At 39.7% G+C, this 15,282-nt stretch overlaps 1 protein-coding gene across 2 annotated transcripts; it reads left to right on the top strand.

The window, feature by feature from the left end:
* The first annotated feature begins 817 nt into the window (after positions 1–817).
* fam174c (family with sequence similarity 174 member C) lies at positions 818–5,676 on the top strand. Of its 2 annotated transcripts, XR_004765060.1 has the most exons (3): positions 1,548–1,566; positions 1,784–1,906; positions 2,460–5,676. XR_004765060.1 is itself a non-coding variant. In XM_035416353.1 (2 exons), the coding sequence occupies exons 1-2, from the start codon at positions 1,289–1,291 to the stop codon at positions 1,908–1,910; spliced, it is 405 nt and encodes a 134-aa protein (XP_035272244.1). In that variant the 5' UTR covers positions 818–1,288. The 2 variants fall into 2 exon arrangements, 1 of the variants encoding a protein (XP_035272244.1); XM_035416353.1 differs by lacking the exon at positions 2,460–5,676 and having other exon boundaries at positions 818–1,566; positions 1,784–1,910.
* Positions 5,677–15,282: the final 9,606 nt, after the last annotated feature.

Below are 15,282 nucleotides of genomic sequence, written 5' to 3'. Positions count from 1 at the left end.
TTTTTTTCACACTTTAATTTTGAGTTGGCTACACTAACACTCAATTTGACCTGTCCTGTTAAGACCACACTGCTGCGATTTTGTTGCCAAGTACAGTGCTTTTTGGCGGTGTAACATTCTGGTGGTTCTTCCTGATATAATTCAGATATTGATATAGCGGAGATGTTGAAGAATATATGATGGCCTACAGGGGTCAGCAGTGTTTCCGCATGTGTTTGATGACGGGGTATTACATTCTCAGATTTAAAAATTGCATACATGGTACATGCCACATTCTACCAGTTCTTTGTTGAACAGTTCTACAAAATGCTGGAAATAAACTGTTTTGCACTGCCAAGAAGCACGAGCACCAACATTATTGCGTCCAAGAAGACACTACAACAATAGAGTACAACTGGCAACGAAACTCCCTGCATGAGATCAGTTCCAGCGGAGGGCTTAAAACCGAAAAATGAACGGTTTGTTTCATGTCCCTTTCAGAGTCGGTTAAATTATTCATAGTGAGAATGGACTCTATTGAAGCAAGACATTTTAGAATCGCATTTCATGGAATAAAATGAGTACCAATATGAAATTGATTCGCATGCGACTAAGCCATAGGGACCTGGCTACTGGCTACATTTGGGAAATTGTAACGTTACTTTTATCGAATTGATAAGTTCATTATGTCAAGTACTGAACACGAAATAATATTGAAAATAGAGTAATGACTTTAACATAGCCAACAAGCACAATTAGTTCCACATTTTGTAACCTCCACATCACTTCCTGTGCTGCTGAGCTAATTTAATATTCAGGAACTTGCACCTTTGGTGACTTTCATTGGTCTGAACCACAGAACTGTGGTCTGATTTTGATAATGTCCTCGTAGGTGTTTGTGAATGCGAGTTCTGATCAACAGGATCTAATACACCGTCTGATATGCATGTATGTTCTAATAAGTAATTTGACTTTAGCTAGCTAACGCAATGATGTTACACGTCATCGACGACTTGCTGTTTCCTACACGGAAGCATTTCAATGTGACAACGTTGTCGCAACCAGGAAGAAGGAACTAAAACTTGTAAATTAGCTAGTTATCTAGCTAAGGTTTTCGAAAAGATTCAGCAGAAGACAACTGAAGTCGTAGCCAGTTTAGTGTTTTTGAGTGCTACTTTCCTCAGCATTATCGCAACATTGTGGAAAATCTCTGCATCGTTTATTTTTATTTTGTTATACAGAATACAACGAGGCTTTACCTACTTGGCTAACGTGAACTAAAGTTATTGGTCAACTGCCAGCTGTTAAAATGCAGCTTCCAGGAGCTTACATTTGTATTACGGTTTGCATTTTATGGACTCTTTCTTTCTCATCCGCGATCGACAACACCAAATCGCCAACTACAGCTGTCCATGCAGTGCCGAAACTTGCTAGCAATACGAGTAACGTTAACGACTCTCATAATGCTACCAAACATGGTATTTTTCAAAGATTGAACGTGGACAGCTCCATGATACAAAGGGCCCTATATGTGCTCATTGGGATCACAATCATTGGAGTATTTTACTTCCTTATAAGAGCAGTCCGGTGAGTAACTTTACACGTTGTTGTTGTCGCTGTGGGTTTTTTTCATGAACCAGATAAGCTGAATTATATAGCTAACGTTAGCGTCGTGGAATCTATGTAAGTTGACGCTACGTGTTGTAGCTAGCCGGGTATAATCGATTGTGTGTGACAAGGTCTTGTTTTGTTAAATCTAGCTAGGAGTTGTATGTTGACTGTTTGTTCATTCTATAACTTTAAGATTGAAGAAGACGACTCAGAGAAAGTATGGACTGCTGTCCAATCAAGAGGACAACATGGAGATGGCGCATCTTGAGAGCGACGAGGAAGACATGACTGTTTACGAAGCGAAGGCACTGAGAAGGTGAGGGTGTCTTTAGGTTTTTCCAGACATTGAAACCATACTCTGGAAGAGCGTGCGATTCAGTAACTGTCTGTCTTATTAACAAAGTCAGACTTTGTTTTCTTTGTTTTCAAGCATATTTACACCTAATGACTTCATCCCGCACCCTTAACCCTAGCACATTTATATCTATATTAAATTTGTTTACTGTAACTTTTCTGACCGCACACTTGGTTGACCACACAGCTTCATATCCGTATTGAAAGTATCATTGGAACTAAATGCTTCTCTGAGTAAGGCTTTTATGCACCAAGCATAGTTCCACTCCTGGCATATTTGATTTTAGCCGAATATGACCTCATATTTCTTTTGGTAAACATGCACTGTTGTTTGCTAGATGCTTTTCATACCAGGTGCTTCACCGGTTCTTGTCTGATCTCTATTTCCATTTCACTTTTCCACCCTGTAGAGTTGCTTGTACATCCAGAAATGTTAATACAGTCTCTCTTTGTTGGTCGAAGGAGTCCCATCTGTTCCTTTTGGCTGAATTGCTTGTTTTTTCTCTGTTTATCAGATGAGTCCTGGGTATCTGGCCAATAGAGCAGCGACGACTGGAAAAGAATGGAAGCGGGGGCTTTCTTCAAGCTTATTTTTTCACCACTAGAATTTAGTTTTTATTTTTCTCCATATCCACGAGAGGCAATAGACTGGATATTCAAATGATTTTTCTGTAACCTTTTTAACATAAGCATATGAATTGTTAAAAGATAGGTATGCATTGGTTTGTGGTGAGCAAATGAGCAAGTCTTCTTGGTTTTTATTTAATCATCTTTGGCAGATGTGTTGGAGGTTATAGAGTGCAGTAAGTGAACGGAATCTGTCAGGCACCCTTTAGTGCTGAAACTGCCTGTGCAGTGTCCTGTCACTCCAAAGTTCTGTGGACATCGTGCCCATCAGACCCCCACAAACAGTCTGGTTTTCTATTTTTGGCATTGTCACAAGGCACAGACTTATGGGGGGGGGGGGTTCTTTTTATTTATATCATTAAATATCTTGTGTCTTTATTCATGTTACATCAATTCACCACCTATTGTGACCTTTTTAGTCACAGGTTTAAAAAAATGGTGGCCTTCAAGATTTTTCATGATCTTTTTTTTTTTTTTTTTGCTTTTTTTTAACGTTTACGCTTATCTCTGTACTGAATATTAGTTCTCAGTGGTCAAACTTCACTGTGAACATCTTGCGTTCAGACTGGGCAGATTAGACCAGCGTGATCGATTGCCTGAGGGGAGTTTCTCACCGAGATCCTTCCAATGTGCCAATACATCGCGAGCCAGCCGTCCTCGCCTGACTGGTTCATCCAGTGGGACTGTCATCCACTGTTTAATAGCCCTAGCCGCGCGATCTGGTTATAACCACAACAGAAGAGAGTTGCTCACAGAAGCCTTCATTCTAAAATCCATAGACAATCTCAGGGGTGATAAAGAGCCCGATCCTAGAGCTCCATTATCTTCAAATTGATGAATTATTAACCATTATCTCCAAAGCTGGATTCTTTTAGAGGTCATATTGCTCATCATTGAGATAAGGATGTTGGCAGAGGACAGGTTTGATTGGAGATTTCCTCCCTCTGTTCTGGCTGCAGTCCTTCCAACGTGATATTTTCCAACTAACATGGACAATGTTGTACCGAGATGTGCATTTATTTAACATTGGAATGTGGCTATACAGTGATGATCCTCCTTGCACTTCATTGGACTTTATTCTTGACTTCATATTTTGTGGCGTAATTCCAGTGCTGTAAGTTTATTGGGCTGAGGATTCTGTTCTCAGAGAGGCAGACTAACTGTTGGCTTGGATTCCCTTAATGCGTTTTGGTTCTTTTAATGTAAGCACTTGTCACTCACAATTGTGTACCATAGCTGGTGTTCAACCTTTGTTTTGTCAAATGTTTGATTCAGCACTGGAAAGTGTTGGTCATGTCACTTCAGCAGTGATTTTTGCAGAAACATCTCTAAATTGTTGTTTGTGATTTCTTCATGTTGGATTTAATTTTCGTTCGCGTGTGCCAACCATCCACAAACATGCAGGCCTGCTCAAGATCAGAATTTAAGCAGATCCTGCAGACTCAGACGAACTGTATTCAGAAAGCCAAAGAATTAATATGGAAGATTGCATGTTTGAAAATGTGTAAGTTAAAAAGGTAATGTTCTCTGCTTGTTTATTGTAATGTTTCATGTAATAATCTCTGTATGCTGCAAAAGCATATGCACTGTTGTAAATCCCTTTGACCGCAGCACTCCTGCTCCACAGGCAGGTATACGAAACGAAGGAGGGAAATAAGGTGATTTGACGCAAGGCTTTACACTGTTAAACATTTGCTTAATTGTAATTAATTTTGTGCTCTTTCTCAGGGGGTTACCTGTAATTGCGAGTAAGTGCGATTTTTCCTGTGGTGGTGTTAATCGAATGAGATGAGCGGCCAAGCGAGACATGGCTTCTGCTGTAGGAATGGACCGTTGGGTTATTGAGCCAGAACCCACTGAGAAATCTCACATCTTCTCTGCGCAGACTGGATTTCAGGGTATCGAACACGGAGCTGACGTTTGGTTTTTGTGTCTTGCGGCCCTGACATTCCATTACCTTTGTAAAGGACAGCAGAATTATCAGTCAAAGCATCTCAGAAAATTTGGCTCTGAGTGTGTCACTCCATTTTGCAAATTGTGAGGGTTCTGTGGCTTTTGGGGGCCTATCTCATCCACAAAAATGATTTTGTTCATTTTTGGTTTAAGTCATTAATAATCTCTTTATGAAGCCACAAACACTCCAGTTTGTCAGTGCTGATATTAAATTTAAAAAAAGGAAAAAAGAGAGGTCAGGATAGAGGCAGTAATGGTGTTGGTTCTAAAATATTTTTGGAATACTTACCCATGACTGGACAGAATGGGCAACCTCAGGAAGAAAGGTGCGTGAGATTAATCTGTCTGGACCAAATTTTGTGGGAAATATTCCTGATTCCCTTCAGCCAAAACGATGCATTCTGGAGTATGACGTGTTTGTAATTAGAATTCCAGCAGTGAGACAAGTCGTAAAGGCTATAGAGAACATCAAATGTGTGAGTGGGGGCTCGCAATGATGTCATGCCAACTGCGTCTACTCACTTGAAAGTATGATTATTTTTGTGAAAACTATTTTTAAACTGATGCTGTAAATGGCTTGTATCTCCTTCAAGCTGATTTTTGTAATCTCTTAAAGTTAATTTGTCTGTAAGGAGTTGACAAATCTGAGCTCTTTTAGTTGAATTTCACAGATGTCTGAATTGGTTGTTTGATTATATGCGATGAAAAACAAACAGAAGCTGCAACTTTGTGGAAACAGGCTTTCGCAGCTCGCTCAAGTGTTTGTTTAGAGCTTCGTCAAATACTACACTCTCATTTTGCAAAACAAGTACTATATTATTCTGTTCTTCCTTGCTGCTTCCTTCTTCCTTACTTCTCAATTCTGTTGGTATCAAATTGAATTCCCTGGATATTTAAACAGAGTTTGCATAATTGGGGCCAAATACTGCAGTAGACTGGGAGGGAAGGTTATAAAGAGTATGCAACTCTGAATGGGAATTAATGACTTAATTTCCATTTTTGATTTGAAAGTGAAAGTGTCTTCAGGATGCAGAGGGGCAGTGCCTTTCCTCTCTGATAATGCAGCAGTACTTGACTGCAGACAATCAGGAGCTTGTGTTGTACACAGTGAACTCTTTTCTAATAAAACCATAACGAGTGATTTTCAATACAGTTTGCCTTTTGTGTTTTGTCTTATTGGTTCAAGGGGCGTTTTCTGTTTATGAACAATAAAACTGCTTCTGAAATTCACTTCTAGAATTAGATCAGAAGTAAGATTCCTACATAAAAATGAGTGTCGAGGCATGTTGTGCAATGACATAGGGTAGACACCAGGTGGAGGCATTACTCTTCTTCAATGGTCAAAGGCTTGGTTTGTTGGAAACTTGAGGCATATGCATATCCAATAAAAATCAAAATACCATTTTATAACTTTGTATTTCTCATACCATTTTGTAATTTGTGTGATATTTAACCATCATTAACCATGTTACTTGAATTCAACTGATTGTCAAACTAGCCAAAATAATAGGGTCATTTTACCAAGTTTGTTTGCACAGATTGTGTTTTAAAGAGCATTATGGGTAATTACATTAATAGTTCTGAGATAGGAAGTTTTTAATTGGTCCATTATGGGGCCAGTGAATTTCGTGAATGTTGGCCCTTGTGGGCTGCCAATAGTGGCCATCTGGGATTTACGCTAGGGGGAATGGCACATTCCCCACAATTAGGCCACAGAGCCAGTCCACACTTTGCCAACTTTGATAATAGGGCTGGCTATTTCAGGAATATTTTCATTTGTATAATGTGGATACATGCATATTTACACCACTATGCATTACGTTAAGACACTGTTTTCTGTAAAAATAAACTAAGTGTGTATCACGGTTAACTATACTGTAGTCTCGACAGAGTGAAAAAGAGACCTAACTTACTTAAATGAATTTCAGTATCCTAGAATAATGCATAACGCAAACATAATTTAGATTTTTATGGGATGGACTTTGCTATAAGGTATTGTATATTGTGTATTCATTTTGTAAATATTCTTTTCATTCTTTTCATAAAGCTTCAAAAATATTAATATTTATATATATTTATATATGCTCTGCAAGGTTGACACGTTTGTGCATGTGTGTGTGTGTTTGTATACAATATAATATCTAACATTTGACAAAAAAGAACAAGTGATTCCATTCTACACATACAGTGAGATACTGTTTATGAAAAAATAACTAATATTTGATAAGGAAAATATTACATAAAAAGTATATGAAATTATAACTAATTAGAGCTGCACATATTAATGTATGCATATTGCATGAAACTTGTGAAATTTACAGAAATTGTTATAGAAATGAATTGATGCTCTAAAATGGCTAATTTCAATGCTGTTATAACATTGACTTCTTTTCCCTCTGTCAGTGAAGTCTAGCCTACATTGTGTGACTGAGATACTGAAGATTAGTAATCTTTCGTGGGTGCAAATAAAAATGATCAGCAAAAAGTGGAATAACTGTATTGATAACTAATCACATTTTATATAACTTTTACATACTCCAACCACCAATGGATACATTTAGCCTAATATTAGAATTTTTATACTGTACTACTGGCTAGTTGATTGATCCCTCATTGATTCATGGCATGATATCTTTACAAATTGTGTTTCTGTTTCACAAGCAGATCAGTTTTGTTCAAGACTGGATTATGAATTCAATGCCATAGAAGACAATTCTCCAAAAAAATCATTCAGACAACAATTAATGAACATAATGTAAGTTTCCAGCCATTAAAATAGGAATTACCTGTCTTATTAATTACTTTCTGTAAAAATAGCCCTTATAATTACCGACTGTTTGTAGAAGTTCAACGAACACATATTATATTAATAATAATATATAAAGTGAATTATTTTATGCTAAAATAATTCTGGATAATTTTTATATTTTTCTATACTTGAATAATATGTACGGTATATGTACATGTAATTTAGGCTACATCTCAATGTGTTACTTATTGTGATTCAAAATTATTTTTTCGTTGTTAGTTGAAAGTTGGAAATTGATTTGTTAATTGACACCAAAATGATTTATGCAAATGATTTATGTTGGTTATTATCTTATTCTTTAGGATTCTTCATAGCAGGTGCACTAAAAGTTTGTTTTACGTATAAGAAATCCCTGATGTAGGAATGCTTCTTCATAAAATCCTGGGATTTTTAATCATTAAACCAATTATTTGGAGCTGAAAATAGGCTGACTTCTTTCAACTTTTAGTTCTGACTTTTCATCACCATAACTTTCTATTCTTGAGTACATTTGTTCTGTATGAATGGAAGGTTCCCATTGGGTGCTGGCCTGACTGGACTTCAGATGCTCTTCCAATTAGCTCTCTGATGTTCACAGGGTATGCAAACAACCGTGAACGAGTCCACTCTGTGATGGGATTTGCATGGGATAGCTCCGGGTGGCTCGCGTCAACGGCAGTGTACTGCACCCCAAAAATAGGGAGACGAGACCAACAAGGGGAACGAATGCCATTCAGTGACACAGCTGGAACTGGGGAAATGGTGCGTAAGAAATCCTTTTGAAATACAATGACTGCACCACAAACATTTTAAATTTAAAAGAGTGCAAAAAAAAGATGGATTTATTCTAAGTCCAGCACTGGTAGGAAAATGGCTGCGCTGGCTCCTACTCTTCGATACACTTCTCTGCATGTCAGTGACGGCACGACAGAATCGCTCAAGTTGATATTTCTTATGACTGTCGTTCAATTTAATCTTAAATCTGTTTTAAAATATTAAAAACAGCCTTTTTGGCTGTACTTTAGACAGCCATCTATGGCATGATGCATTTGTGGGTTTATAATAAACCTTGAGAGTATATGTGCAATGCTATTATAGTGTGTCCCACCATGTAGCATTAGCATTCATGTCATTCTCCTGCAGCACCTTCTCCACAAGCAACAGTGCCTGTGGTGCACCATACATTACGGCAGGTAATGGCAGAGGTCCTCTGTAGCGTCTACCTAAGGGCAAGTTGTGAGGTCAAGTTCCTTGCTTTCTGTTTAAGGGCCATGTCTTTTGACAATGGCAAGGTGGCATGTTCAGGCTTTATAGTATCTGTGTTTGGTGTGTCAATCATTGTCCACTATATTCACTGCTGTATAGGGTGACTACATGCCACAAAGAGAGAGAGAGAGAAGTGACTACATGTCACGAGAGGGAGGGAGGAAGAGAGAATGAGAGAAAGAGAGAGAGAGATAGAGAGCAGCAGCACATTTTAGAAGGAAACCTCACAGGTCCTTTCTGTGCTTGACAGGAGTACAGTAAGACTATAGTCCCTGCAAAGAGCAACTGGGACGGAGCTCAGCTTCATAGAGGTCAAACCCAGCCACGGCAAGGGCACTCAGAAGTGAGTAACTGAAGCAGAACCCCACTCTGTCTCCTTTTTATTCTCTCCTTCTTAACCCCCCTTACACCCACCCACATTTCCCCCTCCACCTTCCACTTTGAAAGTCAGGGAAGAACTTCACTTCTGACCCTGCTCAGTGCTGATGTGCCAGAGTTGCTGCAGGCTGCTGGGAGACATAATAAACTGCCCTTTTCATCCAGGACACAAACGCAGCCAGGAGAGGGCTCAGGACTCAAAGCAGCCAAACTGAATAGATCAACAAAGGGATGGGAGTGTTTTGCACATACACACACACACACGCGCACGCACACATGCACACGCACATGCACACACACACACACACACACACACACACACACTCTCATTCATATGCAGGCCCTTATAAGCACTTACAGGAAAAACGATTTGTGCCAGCTTGCTGTATGGAAGGAACTCTAAAAACAGAATAAAATTTCCAAACAGCTGAGGGCACAATATGGTGTCTACAGTAGGCAGTCTTGTTGAGGTTAGATTTACTGCCATCATGGTCAAGGGTGCCCTTCACTACGTGCCTGTGGTGGGTCTCTCCCTGTTTGACAACAAAATGCACAAATGATAGCTGTGAACTACCCAAACCTTCACTGATGATTTGCTTCATTTGTGGTCAAATCACTTCTGTTTACATTCTCCCCTTGAGCTTGATTAGGTCAGCTGAAACCCACACAATCCCAGTCAAGGAAAATTAAACATAATATGAAAGAGTGAAGAAAGCACCCTACCTCGCACTATACCGAACTACGGGAGCTTCAGCTAAATTGATTCCATTCTTCTCTCTATGGGGAGTGTCCAGCACTCTTAGGTTTCCTCTGCATCCTCCTTACTGACCGTCAGTTACTGGTGTGAAACGAATCCACTCCAGCAGAAGCTGACTATTATGGTGCACAGGAAGGGCTTATTGGTGAAAAGTAGCAGTCAGTAATCACATTTGTCTGTTCAGTCTGACTTGGATTTCTGTCAAACTATACTCATACCTAAAAAAAAAAGTATAGTCTGAAAAATCAAAAGGCTTAATAGTGCACACTCAATGGAAGAGCAAAGTATTTTGAGTACTTTAGGGTAAATGTCACAGTTGGGTAGACTTTACAAAAACAGTTCAACACGGGCTAGTCAGCTGTAGGTCACACCATGCATTCATACTTCTCAACTCCAACAAAAAAGGAATGCATAAAAGAGAGGGGGAAAAGTATAAAAATAAATAAAGGCAAAATACCAAATTCATCCCATCTAGATGAGAGAGAGAATGGTAACACCCGTTCCTCCAATACCCATATCCGCCAACCTCTATCGCCACCCCCCCTCCACCTTTCTCTCATCCTCAGACTCCTTCCGCACTCCTCTGTGGGCTGGGGGCTCTGCGCCTTTGCGGTGACAAGCGAGCGAACAAAGCGGGATTGTGGGAAAGCGCCGGAATGCCAGCTCGCTCTCACACGCTAGTCAAGCAGTGAGCGTTCCACTTGAGTCATTTTTGGACAGATTTTTTGCATAATCCTCCCCCCATAACCCCTCACCCCCCCACCCCCCTCCCTTTACACCGCTCGCCCCCATTGCAGTCCCGCCTGTCAACCCTTGATGGCTCCCCAAATTCCAGTATAAGGCTGACGGACAGTTCAGAGGCAAAGGGAGACACATACACACTCAATAGTCCCTTTCAAGAAGGTGATTAAAGATTTCTCCTTTTGTAGCTCTTTGACTATTTTCTTTTTTTGTTCCGATTGAACAAAAGCTGGAGCTAGTGTTTGCGAACATGCATTTTCTTCAGGGCGAGAGGTGGGGGTTTGGTTGGTTGGGCGGGTGTTATTATAACACTCCTGACCTTTTTCAGCTCTCACATTTTGGGAAGAATTCCCCGTCACTGACACTCATTCTGTAAGTTTGACCTTTCTGAAAGAAAGCAAAACTCATTGTCTGTTCCCTCCGATGACCTCTCACCCCTCTTACACACTTGCATTAATCAGTTTTCTAATTCATACCACAGCTTCCGCCAGCCTCCATCTGGGTATCGCATGTGACTGCTCTTTTGTCAAAAATCAGCAATTGAAATAAGTTTTTTTTTTTTCATTATTGCTAGTCCAGTTTGTAAGTCTCTCAGAATTCACATCACCTCATCTGACTCTTCACTGGAAACATTTTCAATGTAGAGCAAATACACTTAAATATTATATGTTTTTATCGCATAGTTGAAGTATATTTGCCTGCACCCTAGAGACAGCAAAATATTTTAGCAAAAAATGCAAAGTTATGAAAGACGAATAAACATCAGTAAAGTACAACAATTTGAAAGTAAGAAAGTTTGGTGGCAGGAATGAAGGGGAACGCTTTAATAAAAACAATTTTTGAAAATTCATTTTAAAAGACAAAATATTTCTAATATTATAGTGCGCCAGCTATAAACTGCTATGCGAAAAGGCAATTTATCTGTAGAGGCTTTCTAATGGGTATTGTGTATTCCCAAACAGAACGCTTAAATCAGTAGCCTACATAAAAACAGCATCTAGGAGATTAAATTACAGCAAATTTGGGGACCTGGGAGAAACATTTCTGGGTGGGTGGGGTAATTTGCCAGTAGGCTGCACATTCATACAGGTAATTTGTTTGTTTTATTTTTATATCCCTTGGCATTGTGTGTTAAACATACAGTATGTGCAGATAAATTACTTTTCCCAGGATTAGATTTGATCCTGTTGTGGTGTCTCTCATCTGTTTGTAACAATACAATGGTCTGGAAACGCGGGAGAGCTTTTCAGACTGAACGCTAGTTCATTTTGCAGACTTTATGGGTGGGAGGGGGGAAAGGGGGAGAGATTGTTGGAAAAAATGAGATTTTGGATCTTACCCAGGGGATTTGGATAGTGTGATGAGTGGAGGCAAAAAACAATTACATTTTTTCATTTTAGTTTAATGAGGTGTATATGGCTTTTTGAAAGAATAATGAATAAAAAAAAATTCATTTATTTTCAAAATAAATCAGTGTGTTCCCCATCAGATGTTTTTTCCCCCCCTTTTTTCCTCTTGTAGTCTTTGGATTGTATCGTTTTATAATCAGTGTGTCAAATTGCAGGACATAATAACATATAATTTCCTATTAGGCTCATGAAAAAGCCATTTGTGTACTAAGAAGGAATGTTAAATCTGCCGCTGTTCTTTCTGTGATCTTCAGTGCTATAACATATATAAATAGGCCATTTGGTCTTATTTGCCCATTCTCCCATTGCCATTGTTCAGAGTAGTCTTTCCATCTTTGAGTGGAAAATGTGACTTCACTTTTCATCTCTATAAGGAAGGGGAGGGGGTGAAAAGTTAACTTTGAAGTGTCAGGAGTTTTCGGGTGACTGAGGTTACCTCGGGTTTTAGGAGGGTGGCCAGGGAGAGGGGGCTTCTGGGTCTTGTGATTTGGGTTCTACTCAGCGGCGGGGTCAGGGGCTGAAGCGACCCAGAGCATGTATTTTCAAATGCTGCGGATGTAAGCGCATGGAAATGCACCCTTGTGTTTAAGCTTTCACTTAACAGTGTGCCTGTTACTTTTCCGTGGCCCATTACATCCTCTCAAATGACACACCTCTGGTGATAAGAAAAGCGCATTAATACTTATTTGGGGAACTGCTAGCTATTTTCCCAATTTTTCTTTCTCATTTCCCCCTGTTCTTTCAGACATATGTCAGCCCTCCCTCACTCACCAACCGCCATTATCAGTAATTGAGACTCTGGGCTTAATTCATTCCTTCTGCTAAGCTTTCAGCTGTATGCCTGCGACTCAAAATGCTTTACAGGAAGTGCTGTGAATTTTGTGCAATCAGCACAATTCATTCTTGGCAAAATGTCACCCTATCTATCTTTCTGTGTATATTTGGCCCCCCTTACTGCCAATGACAGGATTGCAGATTCTGTTGCCTGGGGACTCCACATCAGAATCACTTTTGAGATAATCTACCAGTGTATACCTTCTTTTGTCCAATTCCAGCACAATTTGAAGTATATATGTGTTCTATATGGCATATTTTGAATCTGTAAGCAAAAAACAATGGTTATAGATCCCAATAATTGTTTTGTTAACAAAGAATAATGATTATTTCATGAACAATCAACAATAAAATAATTACCACAGAGTCATTCTAGCATCTGTTATTATGTTATCATTACGTAATTATCTATTTGCATAAACGTCTTGTCATTATCATCACATTTACACGTACACTTGATTAATGTAAATTAGATTTATATCAAATTTTAGAAAGAGATGTTGACTTTAGACTAGCACAACAGAATTTATTAGCAAGGAATTCATCAACAAAATGTATCTTGCCCTTGACATTGTAAATAGCACGATGACATCATATTTATTATCCCGGATGCTTGAAGAGAAACACCATTTAAACAAATTGTTCAGATTATAATTTGAATTATTATTTTGAATTATTTTTGAATTTGTTTACTAATTTCAGACCCCCCTGGTCTACTAAGGCAAAAACCTTTTAGCAATTCATATTTTGTCTCCAGGATCATTTGGCCCTTTCATTTTCAGAAGGGACAGATGTCCAATTTGCACATTCTCTGAAATGTGAAGTCAGTCTGGGTGACACTGTAGATGACTGTGTGACACCCAGGGGACTCCCAGCTACAGTTGGCACTGGCATGCCCTGGGTTTGATCAGAGGCATAGGGTGGATCACTATACTACATACAAGCGCTTTAACCAAGTGAACCAGAGGAGAGCCAAGTCACTATTCTTTGATGCAAATGATTTAAACCGATTTTCTTTTCTTTTTTTCTTTTTTTTTTTTTTTACATATAATTCAATATAAAATTATTTTCATTCGTAGAAAACTTTATTTATTGCTTGTTTGTGTATTGGTTGATTTACTGTTATGCTATAATTTTACTGTTACCTAAAGCTACTGTGTTTGAACTGGGGTGTTTGAACTGGGGGAAAAGATGAATATGTAGACAGTCAGTGTTCATCATACATATATTCAGTATATTTTGTCCATCTGTTGGTGCCTACAATCATCGCTGTGAAGCTTAAAATATAAACAAACAGCAACAAACCCAAAACTTGTACTGGCCCTTTAAATGGCAGGGTGCTCGTATCCATTTACAGTGTGGAGAGCGCTAGATGTTACAAGCGACACGACAGTACATGGAATCAATTGTGATTCAATCTTAAATAACAGATAGGTTACGGCTCACGTGTGAATTTGTACTGAAGAGAAGGATTGAATTGTACCCGGTGACCTATGCAGAAAGAGAAATCAAAATGTTGATGAAGCTGGAATTAAGACACAATGCACAGCCTAAAAGAATCTGAAAAGGAGAGAAAAAACTATCAGTATCACTATCACTGTCACTATCATGCAACATATGTTCACTAAGATGAATGATGTATTGGGATGACTCTGGGGTTGGGTTCCATCTACAATAAAAGACTACATTCAGTTTTAACATTTAGCGAGATGAGTCTGGAAATAAATATATTACAGTTCTACTTCATAAAACTAACTGGCCAGTGCAATGGTTCAGAGGCGAGGGCGGAAGTGTCCGGAAATGGGAAATGCCTTCGACAGCCTAATTGATTAAGTAATTCTTGTTTCTCCGTAAAAAGGGCTGTGGTGCCGTGCCTCCCTCTGGTTGCACAATGGGAAAAAAAACCACAGTATGGAAGTGTTCAGTGTTTGAGACAGGCAATAGACACAAACATGGATTCAGGCTGGCAGGCTATTCTTCTGCACTGAATTCGGGTCGTCTGTAGTCTGGATGCACCTCGTTTTCCGAGGCGCACAGCACTATCCGCAGACCATCATGCCTCTTGATGCCTGAGGCAAACCAAAAAAAGAAAAAAAAACACAAAGCAAACCTCGGGTCCCTTTTAAGACTGGGGTGTAATTACCTGTCGCTATGGCCCAACTGCATCAGGACTGCAATTTCCCCCATGCTCCCAACAGCCGACAGCAGCGGCCACTTGACTTGGCCTCTCACGCTCCTTCCACTATCCCCCCCCCCCCCCCCCCCCCCCCCCACCTCTCTCCGGGCACAGCCTCTCATTCCTCATTCCAGACACACAGATCTGGGCTCTCCAGTGGCCCGCAGAGCACCAAGTCCGTCTGGCAGCAACTGCGAGGGAGCGTCCTTTCATGTGAGCTCCCATCTATACACTCCCCTCCTCCGGTGCCTCAAACATGTCTCCTAATCTAGACATTCCTCTCTTATCTGCACAACAGTGGGATGCGCGATCCTCCTTTACTTGTATGTCACCTTTTTTTATTCTGCCGAGAAAGGAGAGAGAGAGCAGAGGAGAAGGACACGCTTCCTCTTCTTGTCGACATGTGTTC

The sequence above is a fragment of the Anguilla anguilla genome, chromosome 4, assembly GCF_013347855.1.
Source record: "Anguilla anguilla isolate fAngAng1 chromosome 4, fAngAng1.pri, whole genome shotgun sequence".
In the NCBI taxonomy this organism is placed as follows: Eukaryota; Metazoa; Chordata; class Actinopteri; order Anguilliformes; family Anguillidae; genus Anguilla; species Anguilla anguilla.
This window is presented reverse-complemented; position numbering and strand designations above follow the sequence as displayed.

Coding starts and splice junctions, on each gene's coding strand:
- fam174c (XM_035416353.1), top strand. CDS start 1,289: ATGCAGCTTCCAGGAGCTTACATTTGTATTACGGTTTGCATTTTATGG. Junction 1,567..1,783: donor TTCCTTATAAGAGCAGTCCG/GTGAGTAACTTT, acceptor TATAACTTTAAG/ATTGAAGAAGACGACTCAGA.